At 35.0% G+C, this 23,564-nt stretch overlaps 1 protein-coding gene across 2 annotated transcripts in view; it reads right to left on the reverse strand.

Moving 5' to 3' along the window:
• The window catches only part of XRN1 (5'-3' exoribonuclease 1), a 98,679-nt gene that overhangs the window by 72,570 nt on the left and 2,545 nt on the right, over positions 1 to 23,564 (reverse strand). For both annotated transcript variants that reach the window (XM_068546037.1, XM_068546036.1), the window contains exons 2-13: positions 17,638 to 17,870; positions 14,034 to 14,131; positions 12,744 to 12,853; positions 12,543 to 12,653; positions 10,797 to 10,879; positions 8,470 to 8,557; positions 8,219 to 8,387; positions 7,224 to 7,291; positions 6,768 to 6,905; positions 4,657 to 4,723; positions 4,341 to 4,446; positions 969 to 1,058 (exon numbers count right to left, since the gene is read on the reverse strand). In XM_068546037.1, coding sequence (XP_068402138.1) covers positions 969 to 1,058; positions 4,341 to 4,446; positions 4,657 to 4,723; positions 6,768 to 6,905; positions 7,224 to 7,291; positions 8,219 to 8,387; positions 8,470 to 8,557; positions 10,797 to 10,879; positions 12,543 to 12,653; positions 12,744 to 12,853; positions 14,034 to 14,131; positions 17,638 to 17,870 — 1,361 coding nt within the window. The remainder of the gene's footprint in view (positions 1 to 968; positions 1,059 to 4,340; positions 4,447 to 4,656; positions 4,724 to 6,767; positions 6,906 to 7,223; positions 7,292 to 8,218; positions 8,388 to 8,469; positions 8,558 to 10,796; positions 10,880 to 12,542; positions 12,654 to 12,743; positions 12,854 to 14,033; positions 14,132 to 17,637; positions 17,871 to 23,564) is intronic.

Raw genomic sequence — 23,564 nt, forward strand, 5'->3', positions numbered from 1 at the left:
TCTTGGAAAGATTACTTAACCTCTCTAATCCTCATCTGTAAAAGGCAGAGAACAATGCTTACTTTAAATAGTTGTGAGGATTATATGAGAACATGCTTTTCAAGTGCCTGGCCTTAACTCCTGGTAGTATAATAGGGATAACTTATACTCACCCTCTTAAAAAATGGCAAATCAAGGATTTTTGTCATAGAATACTCTTCAGAGATGCCCTGAGAATCATGTTAGTTATTGCAAAGATTTTAAAAGGCTATTAGTAAGTGAAATCATGTGAAATTAATGCCACATTATTTTGCACTGGTCTGTTTTGCTGTTGGTGCTTTAAAACAGAGCCTAGCAGGTGTTCTGAAAACAAAACAAAACAAAACAAAACAAGCTATCTCATCACTTAAAAGTCTCTGCTTTTCCCTGCAGCATATTTTGGCTTGTTATTTTTTCTATTTCAGTGGATGGTTTGGAAATGTAGATGGAACTTGCTGGAATAGGAAACGAGAGAAATTATTATTATTTCCAGGAAAAGCAAGTAATTCCTTTCTCCTTTCTTCTTTACCCTTCCCAGTCTAACATTCATATAACCCATTCTTCAATAATTACTCCTGATAGAAAAATTTTTTCAAACACATAAAAATGTAGAGAAGAATATAATAAACAATCCCACTTAACCACTGCTCAGACCCAATAATTATCAAGACTTTGTCACACTTCATTATGACAGAAAATTTTAAATCCTTAGATTAACATAGAGCTTTTATTATGGGCCATCTGCTATAGCTTGAAGTATCTTTGTTATAAAAGGGTCTTTTAAAAGTATTTTCATATAAAAAAAGATTACTTGTATTTCATTTAAACTTGGCTGTATCTTTTTAAAAATACTATCATAAATAGAAATAAAAAGAAAAGAGATTCTCAAATGAGCTTACACTAGAATGAACCATTATAAAAGACAAAACTTTTTGTTTTTATTCCCTCACCAGCTCCAGGACTGAACTCCATGATAGTAATAGTGCAAAATCCACTGTATTGCCTGAACATAACATGCAGCTTGATCAGCCAGAAAGTCACTGAAAATAGAAAAGAATATTTTCATTATAACATTATTTTTTGAAGACAGGCCACTGTGTTTAGAGCATGATATCTCCTGATATCACATTCTGCCTCACATGTTTTATTTAATCAATGAATAAGCCAAAAACTGCAATCAGAAAAACTCCAAAATATTATTTTTAAAAAATTCCATCATGCCAGATTTAAGGTTTGCCTTATAGTTTTCCTAAATCAACTATCAGAATACTTAAACATGCTGTGCATATTTATTCAGTCAATGTACCGTGTCTTTGGTTTAAAGTTTGAGGATTTAGTTAATGAAGCTTTCTGTAATGTGGCACTACCAATTCCTTAAACATTCAGGGTGTGATGAGAGATAGGGATGGGAATCTTCTTTACTTGGGAGGATGCCTGAGAGAATCACAGGAGGAAATCAGATGTTAAAATCTGGTTATAGAGCTAGAACACACTTTGAAAAGTGCTATATCCACTGAACAATATTCCCTCTAATCCCTTTTTCTCAAAAACCATCATTTAAGGTAAAATAATCACACACACATTACACACACACACACAGCAAAAAAGAGCACTCTAGGTTAAACCCCAAAGTGGCTATAAACCTTGTTAGTGTCTGTTACCAAAATTCAGGTAGAGATACACTTAAAATTCTAGATCTACATTATTTCTGGGAGCTACGCTTTTTTTTTTTAAATAAATTTATATATTTTATTTATCGATTTTTGGCTGCGTTGGGTCTTTGTTGCTGCGCGTGGGCTTTCTCTAGTCGCGGCGAGTGGGGGCTACTCTTCTTTGCAGTGCACAGACTTCTCATGGCGGTGGCTTCTCTCGTTGTGGAGCATGGGATCTAGGCGTGCAGGCTCAGTAGTTGTGGCTCACGGGCTCTAGAGCACAGGCTCAGTAGTTGTGGCGCATGGGCTTAGTTGCTCCGTGGCATGTGGGATCTTCCCAGACCAGGGATCGAACCCGTGTCCCCTGCATTGGCAGGCAGATTCTCAACCACTGGGCCACCAGAGAAGCCCTTTTTTTTTTTTTAATTAATTTATTTTTGGCTGCGTTGGGTCTTCATTGCTGCTCGCAGGTTTTACCTAGGTGAGGCGAGTGGGGGCTACTCTTCATTGTGGTGCGCGGGCTTCTCATTGCAGTGGCTTCTCTTGTTGCGGAGCACGGGCTCTAGGCGTGCAGGCTTCAGTAGATGTGGCACGTGGGCTCAGTAGCTGTGGCTCGCTGGCTCTAGAGAGCAGGCTCAGTAGTTGTGGCGCATGGGCTTAGTTGCTCCGCGGCACGTAGGATCTTCCCAGACCAGGGCTCGAACCCGTGTCTCCTGCACTGGCAGGCGGATTCTTAACCATTGTGCCACCAGGGCAGTGCTGGGAGCTATGCTTTTTAAAATGAAATGCATTACTTTTTTATTATAAAAGAAATACTTCCTCATTACTGAGAATACAGATAATGACGAAAAGCATTTTTATCACCTTATAGCAATCACTATTACCTTCTGGTATTTTTTTCAATCTCTTTTCTATGCCCAGGTTTTGGTTTTTTTTTTCTTTTTTTTTAGGTATTAATGAGAAGATACTGTGCATTATGATTTTTGTATCCTGCCTTTAAAATTTGTACTTAATGATATACTGAAAGTATCTTTCTGAATTGTTATGAACTTTCCATAAGTACCAGTTTAACAGTTCTGCATATTCTGGAAACACTGGAAATGGCAGAGATAGTGATTGTAATGAGGAGGAGGTGGAGACAATTATGGTGAACATTCTTACTGGACATGTACATTGTTTCTAATTTTTTACTTTTAAAAACCTTTGTAATAAACTTCCTTGTGTATAAGGTTCTTCTGTGTTTAACTTTATATTTTTAAGATATTTTAACAATTAGAATTATTGGGTCAAAGGGATGACTATTTTAAAGGCTTTTGGATATGTAGTTTCCAAAATAATTTTACCTATTTATATTTCCACCAGTAATTAAGGGAAGAAATCTACCGCCACTCCTGGACCAACACTGAATGTAACAACTTAAAAAGATTTGCTTATGTGCTAGGCAAACAAATAGTATCTCATTTTCATAAGTCTATATTTTACTATATAAAAGGAAAAAGAAATAAAACATAAGACTAGTTTCCTATCAAATTAAGCATTTAATGTCAACTGCATGTACTACAGTTCTATCTAACTGTAATCAAGGAAATATAAGAACAAAGGAAAAAAGGATTAAAAGCATACCTATTTTAAATATGTTATTTCTCAAGTCTCAAAAGTCCTACTTGCTAATGTAATAAGGGTACACAGCATTTCATGAAACTCTTATTTCACTTACAGAAAAGCAGCCTCATCTGGTGGTTAAGCATGGGCTCTGGAGCCAGACTACTTGTGTTTAAACGCTGGCTCTGCCACTCACTACCTACGCATGTCACTTCGAGCAAATCACTTAAACCTCTCATTCCTTACTTTCCTCTATTTTAAAGTAAAAATAATTCTACTTATCTTAAAGAATTATTGTGAGAATTACAACAAGTTAACATTTTCATCTTATACATATATATATTTATATGTTTATATTATTAAAATATAAATGAGTTAATATTTTTCAAATGTTTAGAATAGTGCCTGGTACTTGGTAAGCACTTTATAAGCGTTTGTTAATTAAAATAAATAAAATACGAATATATGTAATTCATACTGTGGGCTGTAGTTTCGAAGTGTGGACCACCATTCTAGAGGTCAGGCTGTTAAGGAACTTTTGTACTAGTTATTAACCTGGGGCTGAGCCAGGTGCCCTTTGAGATAAGTGTCATGTGAGCTTTAGAAGATGGGAAGCAAAACACTAACCATTATCTATTTGGCAATTTTTATCAAAGGACCCTTGAACGATGCTGGAGTTAGGGGCGCCAACCCTCTGTGTAGTAGAAAATCCACCTGTAACTAGTCGGCTCTCTGTATCTACGATTCCGCAGCTGTGGATTCAACCAATCGTGGATTCAACCAACTGTGAATCACATAGTACTGCATTAAGTATTTAGTAAAAACAGTCCACATATAAGTGGGCCTGTGCAGTTCAAACCCATGTTGTTCAAAGGTCAACTGCATAATACACGTTAATTAATGCTACCTTGTCCAAAACGGTACTAGCTGAAAGGTCTACAATAATTTACGAAAACAAAAAATCCTTTCCACCCATTACCATAACTACCAAAATTATGTTGTTTTCTGAAGAAACTGCAAAGTCTAATTTTTTTCTACTTTAAAGTAAAAGCACTGGCAAAAACGTACTCAGAAACTACGTCAACTCCCATCTTTGTCATGTAATATGTTCTTTTATATTGTCTAAACTCGGTTTCAAACAAGTCATCATCTTCAGTCTCATCTTCTAAATTGTCTGGAAAAAAAAAAGACAGTGGCTGACAATTACGAATATTCCGTTTTTCCATCTAATGCTTTGATAAATACATATCAAAGCAGGTGCTTATAAACTATCATAGACATCTATTTCATCCAATGTTATTGAATTAGTACTAATAAAGGAAAGATATAACAACTATTCTGTCAAAAAAAATAGCATATATTAAAATACATAGTTCGTACTCACCCTTAGAAGTTACCACTTCTTCTCCATTTTTGTCTAAAGCAGCCCAACATACGGAGTTTTCCTGGCCCTACACAAATTGTAAATCAATATAAAATTAAGGCAGGATATACTTCAAGGTGAGACATTTAACAGGGATATTTTAAAAATACTAAAGATAACTGAATGATCCTTAAGTGACACACTGCAAAAGTTTGTTTTAAAAATATTCTTCAAATGCTGTGTAAATGCTTTTGGTTTTGTATCACTTGTTTCCTGAAGCTATAAATCTTTATTATGTAGAACTTAACATTCAGACCCCTCAATGATAAATAACAAGTAATGTTCACCAATATAAAAGATAAATTTATTTAATTATATATGTGTTCCAAGAAAAAAACACTTCAAGAATATTTCATTTACTTAGAGAAAAGTACACAATCAATATCAAATTCTTTCAACTTTAACATTTTTATATGTCAAATTCTGGGCTACTGTTAACACAATCTGTTTATTTATGATTGAATCCAATAACTACAAATATTACCTATTTTTTTGTATCTCTGGATCCCATCATTCCTATGACTCTACCAGCCACTTCTAAATTTTCTTCCATGTAACTCATCTGCTTTTCTAAAGTTCTTCCATTTCATCACATCCTTCATATCCTGCCCATCTATTCTTCCTCCTTGTGATTTCATCCTTCCTCTCCTCTACTTCTAACTGCCTATCAACTGTCAGTGCCTCTCATTAGTTCTTCCTACTCCCTTATTCCCAATTTCCTTTTCTTCATCCAAGCTAGGGCCTCTGCCAATTTCCTGTGTCTGGGCTGTTTCTCCAGTTCCTTTCATTCTACCAGTGTCTCTAATGTTAACTACACACCCCTGGATGACGGGTGAAGCTTATGGACTGAGCTGAGGTGGGCGGAGCCATGGATTACTGATATTTAAGTTTGTGGGTACAGGTCCCCCAAAAGTTGCAGAGCCTGTTTTATTAAGATAAGAAACAGAGTAGAATGCAGACTGACTACGGCTAAGTTCCACTGAGGAAAAGTTAAGCAATTAGAAAGACTGCACTAAAGGAAATCAGGACAGTTGCCCTTCCTGGAGCAAGAGGTATTGGGCTTGAGCCTGAATAAAACCAGTACAGCAAAGAGAGTGCAGGAAACTCATCAGTTTCACCAGAATCCAGTAACTATGGGTTAGCTGAGGAAAATTTCAGAAGAGGTTTATTTTCCAAGCTAACACACATAAGATGTTCTTTAGGGCTTCTTAGAGGTGTTTTACAGGGTACTAGCATACTCTAACTGACTCTAGCCACTTTTTGAGGACCTAACAGTTACCAGATATTGTGCTATTAACTACTCTTAGCCTAGCCTATCACTGTATTTTATATACGATTTATTTTTTAAACCAATAACAGCATTTTTTTTTTAATGGTTTGCATTTTTTTTTTTAATTTATTTATTTATAGTTGTGTTGGGTCTTCGTTTCTGTGCGAGGGGCTCTCTCCAGTTGCGGCAAGCGGGGGCCACTCCTCATCGCGGTGCGCGGGCCTTCTCACTATTGTGGCCTCTCCTGTTGCGGAGCACAGGCTCCAGACGCACAGGCTCAGTTATTATGGTTCACGGGCCCAGTTGCTCCACGGCATGTGGGATCTTCCCAGACCAGGGCTCGAACCCGTGTCCCCTGCATTGGCAGGCAGACTCTCAACCACTGCGCCACCAGGGAAGCCCTTACATACGATTTTATATATAAATTACTTCTAGAGAAAAATCACTAATCTAGTTAATGTCTCATAACATTAAATGCTATAAATATCCACACTTTAACTAATTTTCTGGGCTCTTATATTTAGAAATGTTTTATACACTTATTAATAGAGTGGAAGAACAAAGAAAACACAATGTTCTTCGATGGTAAAAATAAACTGATTTTTAAAGATCAGATTTAAATGATAGAATCTAATAGAGAAAAAGAAACCAAAACAATTTTTAAAATGTCCATAGAGGAAAAGAAGAAATGAAACTAAAATGAGGCAACCCCAAAATCATAAGAAAGAAAGTGAGAAACAAGGACTATCAGTTTTACCTTTACAGCTTAAAAAAATGAAAGGACACCTAAAAAAATGGACACCTTTGACTTTTTCTTTTCCTTGTAGTTCTTGGCTTCTTCTGCTGCGACACCTGCTGCTTCATTCAGGTACTTGTTACCAACTTTGCTTTCAAACCACTTTAGGTCCACAAAAACTTCACTGAAGTGCTCTCGATCAAACTGTACAGAAATATTTACATTTATTTTAAAATAACTTACGTATGTTTAGAAGAATACAGACCAAACTTTTAACAGTGACTGCTTCTAGGGCATAGGAAATCAGAGGATATTACTTTTTTACATGGGGACTTCATCTACTACTCTGAAAACTAAAAATAAAAAGCAAATAGAAATAAAAATAACTTAGGTGAAATTATTTATACAGAATGACCAACTTGAGTAGAATCACAAAAACTTTTTCTTCTGGTATTATGTAATTGGTTACTGACCATTTATAGCTACCCTGGGACAGGAAAACAAAAACTTCTAGTTACTTACATCTGATAGTTTCACAAGGTATTTCTCAAATCGAGGTAAGTTGAGATGCCCACTTTCATTAATATAACCTAAAAGGAACAAAATCTAAACTTGTACTAAAAGCTGACATTTTTTCTAAACAATTCTACACAATTCTTTTTACAAAACATTGAGTTTTGACATTCTGCTAATCAAGAAAAAACACTCAGTGTTGGACTATGTAAGTGGCCCTAGTTTCTATGAACTTGATGTTACTATAATACATAGTATGTAAGAACTGACGGAAAATATAAAAAATTCTAGGTTTACATAGTAATAATCTTCCCAAATTTCCAAACAACACGGGAGACAGTTAATTAAATTAAACATGTTCTAGAATCTATCTAGGTCATTCATTTGATATGTTAACTTAAGAAGGAAAAGACTAATGTCCTGCTACTCTGTTGATTGACTGATTAGTTGATTGATTTGCTGTGCAGAGTGACTTGCCGGATCTTAGTTCCCTGACCAGGGATTGAACCCGCGCGTTCTACAGTAAAAATGCGGAATCCTAACCACTGGATGGCCACGGAATTCCCCGTCGTCTGTTTTATTCAGCATCACCACTATCTGTCAGTTTCCCATTTTAACTTGAAAATCTCTCCCTCATATTAAATACTCTGATGATTATCCATTCAGAAAACTAAATTTCTATGCTTAAATACGAAAAGAGCTAAGTGCAACCACTCTTAGCAAGAGCTAAGAGCCAGCAACCTCTGCTGGCTTTCTTAAGCCATTGAAGGTGGAGATTAGTTAGGTATCAATAAATGAGACTTCTTAATTGGCATCATCTTCTGTGCTTGTGAACCATTGAAAATTACAACTTTAGAGAGCTTGGCACCTTAGACTAAAAGAAACTCCAAATTCTTTTCCTACTTCAGTTGTGCATGCCATAATCTAATAAACTGAGTGACATTTTTAGGGTTAGTTGAGTGCTAAATTAAAGTAGCTTCAAATGAATATTAAACTTTTCTTACCCCCAAGTTCTGGCAGGATGGTAATATATGTTCCATAAAGAAGAGGCAGTGCATCATGATTAATATGTAAATGAGGTAGATGAGGGATAAAATCATTGCCAACAAGAAATCCCATCAAAATCCAATCATCTATTATCCTTTCAATATCATATTTAAATGTGATCTTGTCCTATGCAATATGAAGAAAAGAGTCAAATCCTATGGAAATTTCTGCATATTCATCTTTGGCCCATGGTTATATTAATACTTACTTTTAATGCTGAAAACTCATAGTCAATATACTCTCTCATTAAAGACAAGTGTAGAAGGTGAAATGTGGTTTCTTCTGGTGCGCATACCCTGTAATTAGTCAGATGATCAACACAGAGCTGATTATATTTTTAAGGTTCAAGTTTAAAAACGTAGCTTAAAATAAAACTTATCATTAGAAGATAGTTAATTCTTGTCATTAAGGCATGTAATTTATAGGCAAGCTGCAGGGTAATGTTAAGATAAAAATATAACTACAATTACAACAGAGATAAAGTTCAAAATAATTGGTTTACAATATGCTTTCTGTGGAAGGACTCTCAGAATTGAGAAAGTCTAAATAATACATAATATATGTAATAAACCAGTGGGATCCGGCCCATTCAAGGCTGGCCATCAGCAGAAAGCATACAGGTAAGTGAGTACATATACTTTTATATCTACTGAAGTACAGTCCAAGGCTTCAATGTTGAGGCACCATCACTTCCTCCTCTTACTTTTTCCGGGCTTGGTATAGGGGTCTATATTCCTGGCTGTTGGCCTATACTCCAGGATTAATTACAAGTAAGAATATAAGCTGTTAATAGCATATTAAAAGCATTTATACACCATGAACAAATGGGATTGTCTGCAGGAATGCAAAGATGGTCCAACATAAGAAAATAAATCAATGTAATACACCATATTAATAAACAAAGGGAGAAAAAACCCCACATAATCATTTAACAGAAAAAGCATATGTCAAAATTCAACACCCTTTCATGATAAAAATATTCAGCAAAGTAGGAACAGAAGGGAATTTCCTTAATATGATTAAGGGAATTTATGAAAAATCCACAGGTAATGTCATAATCAATGGTGAAAGACTGAAAGCTTTCCTCCCAAGGAAAGGAATTCTTGTTCCTAAGATCAGTAACAAGACAAGGATGCCCATTTTCACTATAGTTATTCAACATTATGCTGGAAGTCTAGCCAGGGCAAGTAGGCAAGAAAAGAAATAAAAAGTATCCAAACTGCAAAGAAGTAAAACTCTATTTACAGATGGTATAATTCTATATGTAGAAATCCCATAGAATCTACAAAAAAAAAAAAATACTAGCACTAAAAAATGAATTCAGCATAGGTGCAGGGTACAAGGTCAACACAAAAATCAGTTGTGTTTCTACATACCAGCAATAAACAATCCAAAAAGGAAATTAAGAAACAATTCCACTTACAATACCATCCAAAAGAATAAAACACTCAGAAGTAAACTTGACCAAGGAAGCAAAAGAAAAAGCCAGAGGCAAAAAAACTGAACTCAAAGATACAGAGAACAGATTGATGATTCACAAAGGTAGGGGATGGGGGTGGGTGAAATGGGTGAAGGTGGTGAAAAGGTATAAATTTCCAGTTATAAGATAAATAAGTTCTGGGGATGTAATGCACAGCAGGTAACTATATTTAAAAACATTATTTTCAATTAAAGAAAAAAAGAAGAAAGGAGGCAAAAGACTTGTACACTAAAACTACATAACTGAAAGAAATTAAAGAAGACATAAATGAATGGAATGACATTTTATGTTAATAGACTGGAAGACTTGATATCAAGATGTGAATGCTACCCAAAGGGATCTATAGATTCAATGCTGTCCCGATCAAAATCCCAACTTTTTTACAAAAAAACCAGAAAATCTATCTTAAAAAGTATTAATCTCAGGAGACACCAAACAGCCAAAACAATCCTGAAAAAGAAGAACACAGTTGGAGGTCTCATCCTTCCTGATTTCAAAACTTACCACAAAGGTACAGTCATCAAAATACTTGTGGTACTGGCATAAAGACCAATGGAATAGAATACAGATCCCAGAAACAAACCCTTGCATATATGGTCACGTGATTTTTGACCAGGGAGCCAAGATCATTCAATGGGGAAAAGACAGTTTTTCAACAAATGTTGTTCAGAAAACTGGACATCCACATGCAAAAGAATGAAGATAGACCATTACCTTATACCACATACAAAAATTAACTCGACATAGATCAAACACCTAAATGTAAGAGTTAATACTTATAAAACCCTTAGAATAAAATGGGAAAAGGCTTTATGACATTGGATTCAGCAATGATTTCTTGCATATTACACTAAAAAGTACAGGCAACAAAAGAAAAAAATAGATTGGAATTCATCAAAATTAAAAATTTTGTACATCAAATGATGCTACCAACAGAGTGAAAAGGCAACCCACGGACTGGGAGAAAATATTTACAGGTCATATACCTGTTAAGGGATTACTATTCCTAATTTAATTTCTGTTCTACCTTCTGATATATAGGCAGTATGATTTACCTTTGTGTCTTTTTGCCACCAAACCGAACCTCTTCTCTTAAAAGAGAGAAATGTGCCTCATGACTTGTTAATCCAAGCATAATCTGTTGAAAAATGATGAAGAAATGTTACTATTCTCTCATTTTTTATAGCATTGGGTTCACAAAAGCAATCAAAAAACGTTTCTATGTAGAGAACACGCTTATTTAAGGAAAATAAACAATTCATTAGCAAATTAAATGTATAAATATCAAAATATGATCCATCTATAGGCTATAAATTGGGTAAATTGTGTGTACTTTTCTAAGAAAAAAATGTTCACTTTAGACTCACATAACCTTTATAACCACTCACTGTACCCCCATAAAAAACATCCCAAAAATGTTCTCTTGGTTTTTACACCTTTCCACTTGCCACGGAGGAATGGGTAAGGAATTAGGGCAACAGCATTTCCATGACAGAAGAATACAGGACTATTCTGGAGGCCAAGATACCTTTAGTATGTGAAAACTCAGAAAAAACTGGAAAAGGATATTTTCAGTTAATGTTCTCACATAGTATTCTAATCCCCAAAGTAAGTCAAATAGTCTAGTGAGCCATATCAACCGATTGCAATGTATATTGTTTATTTTCTTTTAATCTGGATTCAAACAAAATAAAACATTTATGAAGCAATCAGGGAAATGAGAATACTAAATGGTTATTTATATATTAAACAGTGATTTGTTAATTTTTATTTTATGTGGGATGTCATTGGGGTTATCATTATTTTTAATATTCTCCATCATGAAATATTTATAGATTAAATAATACATGTCATATACTTCAAGAATACAGGGGATGGGCTTTCCTCGTGGCGCAGTGGTTAAGAATCTGCCTGCCAATGCAGGGGACACGGGTTCAAGCCCTGGTCCGGTGAAGATCCCACATGCCGCGGAGTAACTAAGCCCGTGCACCACAACTACTGAGCCTGTGCTCTAGAGCCCCTGAGCCACAACTACTGAGCCTGTTCTCTAGAGCCCCCGAGCCACAACTACTGAGCCCACGTGCCACAACTACTGAAGCCCACATGCCTAGAGCCCGTGCTCCGCAACAAGAGAAGCCACCGCAATGAGAAGCCCGTGCACCGCAACGAAGAGTAGTCCCCGCTCGCCGCAACTAGAGAAAGCCCGCGCGCAGCAATGAAGACCCAATGCAGCCAAAAATAAATAAATACATAAATTTATTTAAAAAAAAGAAAAAAAGTCTTAAAAAAAAAAAAAAAAGGAATCCAGGGGAGGAGGAGGAAGGAGACAGATGATTAGGGAAAGGAGCTGAAGGTTATTGAAGACAGATGAAGGACACAAGGAGGTTCATTATGCTCTCTCCTTTACATTTGTTTATATTTGCAAATTTCTGTAATAGAAAGTTAAAACAAAAAAAGTCTAGTAAACTTGGGTTATGGAGTCATCAGATCAGGTGGTATTAAAAATCGTGTATTAAGCATGAGAGTAAAAAAGGCCCTCTACCCTGACCTCAGCGGGGTATTCATAGCACTAGGGTCAGTCAGGTGTGAACACTAACTATAGAGACCTGTTCATCATAAACTATGGCAAAAGAACTCCTTTTCCAAATGTTTTAGAACTTTGGTAATAGCAGAAGTAGCCATCATTATTAGGTCTCCGATATTTGTTCCCACAGCCAGAAATCTTCTTTTATTAAGACCAAGTTTCTTAGATATTTAACTACAATGGCATAAGATTATAATACAATAAACATTATACCTACCAAGTCAGCATCTAAGCCATAAAGACAGTGTCTGGTGTTTGGATCATGATCTGGCTTTGCCTTCTCGGATCTGATAAATTCCATGATTTTATGTTCTCCTTCTCCAGGAGTCTAAATATAATGTTTAAAAAAAATGCGGTAATATGCTATGTTTCTCAAGATTAAATTTAAAAAACTCTTTAAATAAAATAAGATAATAACCTCATGGCCTGAGAAGTAGATGGTAACTCCTTGCCATGACTTGTCTGTAGAAATTTTCATATTTACAAAATACTTCAGATGTTCGTGTAACCTGGCCATGAATTCAGTCCCTAAAAATAAAAGGTTTTTAAAAATTTAATCTGAGAGAGATATAAAAACAGTGAGTTCCCAGTGACAGCATGAAATTGGATATGGGTATCCAGGGAATAGCTAGGTATAAGATCTCCCAAGGAGGTCGAAAGCTCTCTCGCTTATCTTGAAAAGCGAGTAATGTTGTATCTTTCCCAAGCAAATATCACAACTATTTCCAATTTTACCAGGCACCCCAAAATGAAGTTAACGTCAGATGGGGAAATTCAAAGAATGTTACTGCTGCCTCAGGACTATGCTTCAAATATTTTCACAGAAGGGCAGAGTTTCAACACTCCAACAAACTTCAATCTTCTATTTCTCTGCTGGATTCTGAAGTTTTTTGTTTTTTTTTAAGGCATGTAGCTTCAATAAGATTGCCAATAACAACAACTATTATCATTACTATTTTTAACCTGAAAAATTACTATTAATCTGGAAACTGAGTCTACGATGATTATGTTTCAGGAAAAGCCCAGATAGTCAATAGTCAAAGACAATACAGTCTTAAACTGTATAACGATAAAACTGGTTCTTAAATGGGCAATGTGTCATTAGGAGACTTAATGAAAGAGAAAACTACCATAGTAAAGAATTAATCAGAAAGTACGATTATAAGATTTTTTTTCAATGTAAAGGATCATAATGATGTTAGACAAAACTCTAGGAAGGGCAGACTGTGCTGTTGCATATAAGATTAAATTTGTAATACTGATAAAGTAATTCATCCTTAAAGTCACAGAAATCTTAACAGCCTCTGAGAAGAACAGTAAGCACTCTAGACGAGGAAAATGGGTTTCTTCTCCTGAATACAACAAGCTAGCTCTATGAACTTGGGTGAACCACAACCTCATTGAGTCAGCTTTCATACAAATAAACGGCAGAAGTAGGACTGATCTTGTAAGTTCCTGCTAGGTCAGGAATTCTGTGCATCTGGGAGAGTCCTGTCCATAGGTGCCCTTATCAGCATCTGTAAAACCCTACAGTGGGTCTCCATAGGGGCATTTATGACCAAGGTGACCAAACCATCTCATGAAGAGACATAACTGGGAAAATACAGCAAATAGAACCCTAAGGACAAAATAAATAGAGGTTAGAAAAGAGAAATAAATTTACATTTATATTTTAAATCTGCCAGAATTTTTCTCTCAGTGAATTTACCTGGTGTAATGCAGTTGGAATCAAATCTGGCCTCTGTAGGAAGAGTTTCTCCTTTTTCTACTGCCTTTTTAATTTTGTCTTCTGCCTCCTTTGCTGACCTTAAATGTTAAGGGGGAAAAGAAGTGCTCAACTTTCTGGAAAAAATAGAGATCTCTACATAAAGTAAATGGTTATTTAGAAGCTTTTGTAACTAAAATACTAATTCATCAATTTTAAGTTCAAAACATATAAGTTTTGAAATGTCTATAATCAATAAAGATGAGCCTCAGAACTGTTTCTTTTTATTTAAAGAATTGAGTTTTTCAGCTAGGGACTATAGAAGTAGAACATTATAACAGTATAAAACTGACAAAGAATGTTACAAATACTTATTATAAAGTAATTCTTTTCTAATCACAAATATACAGCATATTAGTTCTAGAAATAATTTCAAAAGTATAGCATAAACATTCATTATACACACTACATTTAATAATATCAAATAAGAAGTACATCATTAAAATGATCTCTAAGAATATTATATAAAAATAATTATAAAATTGTAATGTATATCTTTGGGTTTCCTCATGAAAACATCTAAAATGAAAGCCTAATAACATTAATGACATCAGTAGCCAAAATGATCTCATTTTTGAGGCAACAGGGTTTACTAAGAAGAACATGATTTTTAGAGTCCGATAGACACAGGTTTGAATACTGGCATCCCAATTCCAATCTGGCTTCTCCAGTAACCCATGTGTGGCACACAAATATGCCACATGGCATACAAGTTAGGAAGTCCTGCTTTATGTACATTTTCTACAGCCTTGTTACTATAGCTCTATGTACTGTGCCCTGTGGAATTCTATTTCTGTGATAAACAAACTCTTCTTCGTATTTAACCTCTCTCTTACCAACCTCTTCAATATAACAAAAACTCTGAAGATATCAACTCATTTGTAATCTCTCCAATGGAAGCCATTCTTTCCTCTTTTCTCCCCTTCCTTCTTTGACTGAAGAAATGATTATTCAATGTTACTATGTGACAAGTTCTTGGGATACAACAAAAAAGAAATGATTCCTCTTCTCGGAGTTTACACTCTAGTGGGGAAATAGAAATTAAACAGCCATAATGTTTGATGTAGCTGCAATACGGAGAATGTTTGGGACAGGGGCAAGGTAAAACTATTAAAGTAATCTAGGTAGAAGATTATGGTGGCCTAGGCTGACAGTAGCAGTAAAGATGAAAAGAAGTAGGTAGATATGACTTAGATGTGAGGAATAAGGAAGAGGGAGAAGTCCAATTACTCTCGGACTTTGGAGCTGAGCAGCTATTTACATGATGTTATCATTCACGGAAACAGGAAACATAGAAGGAAGGCAGGTTTGAGGCAAAGATGAATTCAGTTCTGAATATGTTAAGCCTGAAATGTATCTATGGTATCCAGAGGAGGCATTTAGCAGGCATTTGGATGTATACAAGCTCTGGAAAGAGATATCCACCAGAAAGATAAATTTGGGAGTCATCAGTACAGATTCAGTACTTAAAGTCATTGGATAAGATATCTCAGGACCCAGGACAGAACCTTAAGAAACATCAATATTTAAGACAAAGCAGAGGAAGAGAATATAACAAGGAGATTAAGAAGGTACAGTCAGAAGGAATTCCCTGGTGTACAGTGGTTAGAACTTGGCACTTCCACTGCCAGGGCCTGGGTTCAATCCCCAGTCATAGAGTATAGTTACCTGAAGGTCATGGGAAGGAAGTTCAAGAAAGAAATAATGGTCAACCTTGCTTAATACCAGAGATATATGAAGTAATATAAAGATAGAATTATTCTCTAGATTTAGCCCCTTTAAGGAGTCTATTAATAATCTTGTAAGGAAGTTTCAGTGGCACGGTGGGGATGAAAGACAGATGGCAGCAGATTTAAAAGATGGCAGAGATGCGAAGAGATTAGGATTAAAGATTATGAGTGAAGAAAACAGTCGCTGTGGAGAATGAGGAAAAGCTGACTGGGGGATTTGGGGGAAACATGGCACACTCGATGCCGCCGCAGTTCTGAGTGAATGCTTGAGGTGGTTAGCGTCAACTGGCCCTCGACGCCCATTCCTCTCTCCTAGTCTGTCTTCTGATACCAGAGAGGTTGGAAGAAAGCTATAAAAAAATTAAACTCTCAGGCTTCCCTGCAGCTAGGCTTCTGGATATGACTTAGCTTCTTAATCTCTGGATCAGAGCTAAAGGAATAAATTCCTAGAACTACCTGTTCTGGTCAGGGCCTCTGAACTCCTCACCTTCCTGAATGTTACAGTAGTGATGCCATCAGTGGGTGAGTTCTATGGTGTTGTTCTGGAAGTCACTCTTAAAGGCGAACCTAAATTCACAACCTTTTGGCTTTTACAATGATTTTTATAGGCACCCAATCCTCTGTATTATATTTCTTTCTGCTCAGAATAGTTAAATTTCTATTACCTGCAACTGACTGATACAGTGGGCTTATATAACCCTTTCTCAACACTAGATTATCTAGCCCAGCAGCGCCCCAAAACTAGTTTAACAAATACCAGGGGAATCTGGTAAACATAGTTTCCAGGGCCTAATTTTAAGAGGTTCAGATTAAGTAAGTCTTGGGTGGTACTTGAGAATCTAAATTTTAGTAAGAGATGGCCCTTGTCTTCAAGGATTTCACAGTTCCAATATCTTCAGTATCTTTTCTCTTTTGATATTTAAATTAGTAGCGTTTACCATCCTCTTCCCATTCTCACTGCTAGCCTTCTCCAAGGTACTCTCCCACCTTCCTTGATGATTTCCACATCTGATTCATAGGTGCCCTTTCTACTTCTTTACCTGCCATTGTGATGAAAGGAAAGGATCTGTTATGCTAATGACCTATCAAACTCACTAGACTCAGGGTTTCTTTCCTTCAGTTCCAACAGCCCTCTTAACTTTACTCCTGTTACTCATAACAAGGACACTGCATGTTTTCATTGTTATTTAGAAATATTCCACAGGTCCAGGATTTTGACTTTAAAATCCTCTCTCTGTATACAACTCCTTTTCAACCTTTTGCTTCTCCTACTACCCAAGTCATACACTGGGCTGATAATATCTCGAGTGTCCTAACTTAGTTCTCTTCTCATGCTCTATCCATCCCCTTCTAATCTCATTTGCCTTTCTACCCAGTGGGGACCCATGTTCAAGCAGGGTCAGCATCTAGCCCAGGGTCACATTAAATGTCAGTGATATTCTCATTAGAACAATCTCTCAGTTCACTCTGCAGTTCCACAACTCAGGAAGAAATACTCTAGGAACTTTCTCTACTACTACCATTTCCAAATTGCCAAGTTTTAGGAAGTCTGAAAAACTTTGTGACAGAGAACAACAGAGTAACTTTATACAACCCATCATATACCTTGAGAAATGACACCTCATTTGAATTCCTAATTCGTTTACTTGATTGATAAAATGTGACATTGTAAGTCTGAGATACTTCCACTTGTGGGGGGAAATTTAAGCAGAAAAGAAACGTGAATGGGAGATGGCATTGTGTTAAGTCAATTACCTTTGAAGTAATACATTTTATTAATCTAAATAGTACTCTAAAATAAACCATAAATGTTTTACCTAAAACGCCTCCCACGCTGCTGGTTCATCTTTGCTCGAGGAGCCACACCGTCAACGGCCATGAAGAACACTTTCCTAGGTTTAATAATGCGAAACAACACCTCCAAGTAGTGAAAAATATCAGTAAAGATTTTATCATCTGAAATTCTGAAGTGAACATCATCATCATTAGGATGGGAACAATGATGTATAATTCCATTCATATCCAGGTATAAGTTATCAAATTCAGGAATCTAAAAAACAAAGAAAAATGATCAAGATCATTATTATAATCAACCACAGATACCTAGACATCTGATCAAAAGCAGGATATAGGGGCTTACTCTTATTATATAAAAACTGAGTAAACAATCACAGTTGAATAAAGAAAGTAAACAAACAGGAGGAATAAGTAAGACAGAGACATATTACGTGGTTACATTATGCACCAAAAGCTTGATCACATTTACTGTCAGGAAATTATCTACTTGTTTAAAATAAGATAACCTGAGAAAACACCAAATAAAGCTCTTGGTTGATTTGGTCCTCAAAATATTAGTTTCCTTTCCTCCTACAATTTGACATTAACTCCTCAAAGCCTCAATTTCCTCTATAAATGAGTAACATAATTCCCATTTATATCAAAAGGCTATTTGTACATGGTCATTAAGAGGTTTTACAAGTGATTTAAAGCCTTATTGTATATCTGGTTTTACTGAAACAGAATCATTAATTTGGTTATATTAATTTAAAAAGCTTAGATTATGCCAAGAAATTTAGGAAACTTTGAAAACTGATTTGTTTTTCATAGGTGGATTAAATAATTTTTAAACTTTGGCTAACAGGCATCCACTTTTATAGAAAGGCCTTCATGGTTCTGACTCTGATTGACGTTTCTTCTATTTAAATGTCTGTGAACAAGTAATGGGAACACTACTGAAACAAATATAAACTAACAAGGAACTAAAATGGGCACAACTTAATATCTAGTGTAATTAAGGGATTTGAGAGTAGTCTGCCTTACATACTAATTGAAGAAAAGTATTTTGAATTTTCAAACATAAAAACATAATGGGCATTTTTGTATAAACTTAATGAAAACTATCTCTGAAACAATTATTCAAATTTTACCATATGCATAGGTAACAATACATTTTCCTGTTATTGAGAAAATAACATGCCTTTGAGTTTTAGGAGTGAAAAGTTTTGGTCTTTGAATCAATGAACACCATAAAAATATATTTATAAAACACCTATTTACATAGGATTGTACTAAGTAAAAAAAATTTAAATGCCCTTAGTGAGTATTAGACTCGAATGAAATGACAACTGTGATCATGAGGTTTTAAATGTACATTCAAGATTTACTGTTTGTTTCAAGAAATCTAAAAACCTCAATCAAAATCTCAATGTGATTTTTTTTGAGGGGGTGGGGGTACTTTACAAAATGATTACAAAGTTTCCTTAGGAGAATAAACATGCAAGGGAGCATACTAAAGGGAGAGTAATGAAGGAAAACCTGCCCTATATGATATTTTAAATTATACAATAGACAGTTTAATTGAACCAAATAGTTTAGAAGTAGTCCAAGTGTACACAGAAATTTAGTATATGAGACATTTCAAATCAGTGAAAGAAAGGGATGGGGCACCTAGGTAACTATTTGGAAACAAAACTGTATTTCACCTTATAACAAAATAAATTCCAGAAGGATTAGAAATTTTAATGTGAGAAATGTTAAGTAAAAAAATTATATACAAATATTTTGGCCATTTTCAGGTGGGGAAAGTTAGAAATCATAAATCAAACAAATGATGGAGTGGGCTACCTAAAAATGTATTTTTAAAATCTTGTAAGGAAAAAAAAGTGCCATAAACAAGCCCAACTGAAAATGACAAAATGCAGGAAAATACTTGCAAATTAGGACCAAGTCAAAATTCCTAATATACAAAACAACCCTCAAATAACAAGTAAGAAAAAGAGCATATGTTAAAAGTAAGTATGGAAAATGAAAAGCAATTCAAAAAAGAAGAAACACAAAAGTCTAAATGATATGAAAAAAAGGTTCAACATTCCTAAATTTCTAATTAAAATGATACATCATTTTCCCCATCATGTTAGCAAAGATTAGAAAGATGGATGTTACCCAATATTGGTAAGGATTTGGAGAAATGCATATTTCATGTTATTAAAAGCAATAGCTGGCATTTATTAAGCACTTATTAGGTGCCAAACATTGGGCTAAACACATTCATTCTCTCACTTAATTATGGTAACAATCTTAAAAGAGACATATTTAGACTCCCCATTTTATATTAGAGGAAGATCACAGGGCTAGAAAGGAGAGAGGTGGCATAGACATATACCCAACAGTCTGGGATGGGAATATAAACTGGTGTAACTAATATGAAAATACATATCAAAATTTGAGGTGTGCACATCTTTTGTGTGTGTGTGTGTGTGTGTGTGTGTGTATGTGCACATCTTTGACCTAGGACTTCTACTATTGGAAATTTATCCTGAGAAATAATCAGAAATGTGCACAAAGACATAAGTACAAGATTATTCATGGCAGTATTGTTCAGAAAAGATAAAAAATTATATTATGTAACAACTTAAATGGGAAAGAATTTGAAAAAGGATACATGTCAATATATGTGTAACTGAATCACTTTGCTGTACATCTGAAACTAACACAACATTGTTAATCAACTATACTCCAATATAAAATAAAAAGTTAAAAAAAAAGAAAAGATAAAAAATGAAAACAATGCCTAATAATAAAGAAAATTGATAATGGTACATCTACACAAGGGAATACTACAAAGCAATTACAAATTATGATATAGATTCATATTTGGCATGGGATAATGTACACAATACATATGGTCAAGTTACAAAAGTAGGTTATAAAACAGCAGGTAAATTATTATCCCACTTATTGAAAATATTTATCTACATGTGTATCTGCATAGAAACTGGACCGTAGTGTATGGGCAATTTGTGGTTTCTTAGAATGGTAAGTGTTATTGGTCAGAGGGTTTAATTCTTTTCCCCCATCTACCTCCAGTAACCTAGGACATTGAGTAAGCATACAGTAGATGTGCAACTTCCCCTTGGATTTTCTGTATTAGGCTTTGTTTTTTGTTTGTTTGTTTGTTTTGTATTTTATAATCTTTCTGTAATTTCCACATTCTGGTCTAGTCTATTGTCCTCAACTTGAAGGAAAGTGTTTTTTTAAAAAATAATGTTTTGCTTGGTTTCTTCCCTCCTCCCTCTCCCTTCCTTCCTTTCTTTCTCCCTATTTACTTATTTACTTAACTCCTTCCTTCCTCACTCCCAAGCCTTCACTGAACAAGAAATATGCTAACAGTAAGATAAGACTGCACAAAATATTATATATTTCCGTATTTTTCGATCCTATGGTACATAAGTTTTATATTCAATACAGATTTATGAAATAACTATAATTTTATAGTCATAATATACTTCTACCAAACTACTGGACCACTTGAACTAGGCATCAAAAATAGTTCTAGGTGTGTACACATTCAAACACCAATATAAGTCTTGTATACACTATCCACGTCAAGAATTCTCTAAAATAGGAATAGAGTTAAGCTCTACTATTTGTTTGTGTCACCTTTCTTTCTTTTTTCTAATATTACCAGCCATTAGTGCTTAATGCCTATTTCTATTAACTTATTTGAGGTTGCAAAATGGTGATATTCTATCACTTCTTTTTTTATTAATTGTAATACTTTTATAAAGGGGATCATTCTGCCTCTTGGTTACCCAGTGGTACAGGAAAGGTTTTCAAAATTGGGAACTGTGTCTATCACCTTTGGAAGGGGACCCTTTTTTTAAAGTACCATTGTAAACTCAAGGATTTAAGCATATTTGGTGGGTTTTAATCCACTGGATTATCATTATTATCATTATTGAAGATCAAATTGTCCCATTTGGGGCGATTCCAAGCCTCTTCCAGTTATCTCTTCAATCCTTTGAGATGTTCCTAGTAGTCTTTAGTAGCGGTCCTGCTATATGATATGACAAAAGTTTTCAGGCTCATCTAGAATACTTCCTGACTCTGACCTAGAATCAGTCATTTCTCCATAAAATCCTGATTTGTTTTGATGAATAATGGTATTTCAAAACCATAATTTAGGCACTATGAATGCAACTGCTACTGGATTGGTCATTGTTTCTAGGCCTTTTCTGTGATCAGAAAGAGCTAGGAAATTTACACACGTGTGTGTGTGTGTGTGTGTGTGCGCGCGCACGGGCGTGTGTGTTTCATAAGATTATACTGATACTTTCAATTCAAATTCTAGACTATAGAGCTTTTACTTAACATTTTCTCTATTACATCGGTAACTGCTTTCTTACACATCAAGAATCTTGGTTATAAGAGATGACAGAATTAAAATACCCTATAATTAGGTATTTATCATATCACACACACGAGTTTCAGAAAAACAATATTAATATTACCACTAATATGATTAATAGTAATATAATTTTTTTTGCATAACTTTTCCCCATTCTTACTCCCATTTATTTTATAGTTGTGCTATCTAAACATTGTCAGAACACATAGCCATCATATACTAAACTTTCTCCCTCTTCACTCTTATTTTGTTTTTGTTCTACAGGAAATTATATTTAATGTTCACCACTGGTATTTATGTAGATATTTCCCCAGTCCTTTTGATTGTCTGAAGCTCATTCTCTAGCAGATTCCTCAAGAAAGTGCTCAAAGGAACAATATTGCCTGACTTCTCCTACACTGATCATTTGACCAGCTTATCGTTTATACTTAAAAGTCAGTTGAGTATCTTTATGTTACTCCATTTTCTTCTGGCATAAAGCACTACTGTGAAAAACTATGATGGGAACCTGATTTTCTTTCCCTTGTAAGTCATATGTTCCTTTCTTGTAGGTGATGAAAGCTTTTTTCTCTCTTTCTTTAAAGTCCATGAATTTAACTAGAACATGTCTTGATGTTGGTCATCTGAGTCAATATTCTTGGGTACATGGTGTATTCCTTCAACATGGCTTCAATGTTTTTTTTTTAAATTTCAGGGAAGGTTTCTTTAATTATAGTTTTAGTATTTGTTCTGTTATATTGCTTTGATTTCCTTTTTCAAGAATCCCTATTATTTGTCTTCTTTGCCTATCTTATTACTTTCTCTTGAACCTTTTTATCTTTTAAAATTTTCTCTTATTTCCACCTTCTATTTTTTTCTTATGGCATCATTTGCTTTTGCCTTGCTACTACTTTAGGCTTCACTTCTGATGTGATTTTGCCATTTATGTCTAATTTTCTTTAGGTTCTGTCACCTTATTCGTGAGTTTTTGTAATTGATATATGTTTTTCTTTCATGTCTTATTTTCTTAGTGCCTTTTAGCTCATTCTGAAATAGTAGGTTATAGTTTTGGTCTGTTATGTGTGCATGCTTTTACTGCAAGCTTTTATTGTCTGTACGAATATTATTTTGTTCCCCTTTTCCCCCATAATAACTTTGTATACTATTTGACCTTGACAATTTTCTATCGTTCATTTTTATGTAAATTTAATTTTCCTGAACTTTTGGAATGAGGAGGGGTTCAGGAAAGCTTTAACTTTACAAAGCTCCCTCTTCTGCTACTTTGGGGTAGTGTTAAAAAATATGATGGTTTGCCTGGTTTGTTTTCTAAGATTTCTTGACTCTGTAACCCTCCCCCACTTTTATCTTGACCTTCTTCTCTTATCTCTCTTGTCCCTTTCCTGATAAAATTTTATCTCACTCCCAGCAGTTTTTCCTTAGGGTGGGCTCTGCCTTAGAATGGTACCCTGGCAAGTCAGTTTTGAGGGTTCACAGGAGTTAGACTGCTCCTGCCCTTTAAAACCCCCCAGTTGAAGCTACTGCTATCTAATAGGCCTGTAGAGGCTTAGTGAATATTCT

This window comes from Eschrichtius robustus, chromosome 6 (genome assembly GCF_028021215.1).
Source record: "Eschrichtius robustus isolate mEscRob2 chromosome 6, mEscRob2.pri, whole genome shotgun sequence".
Taxonomy (NCBI): Eukaryota; Metazoa; Chordata; class Mammalia; order Artiodactyla; family Eschrichtiidae; genus Eschrichtius; species Eschrichtius robustus.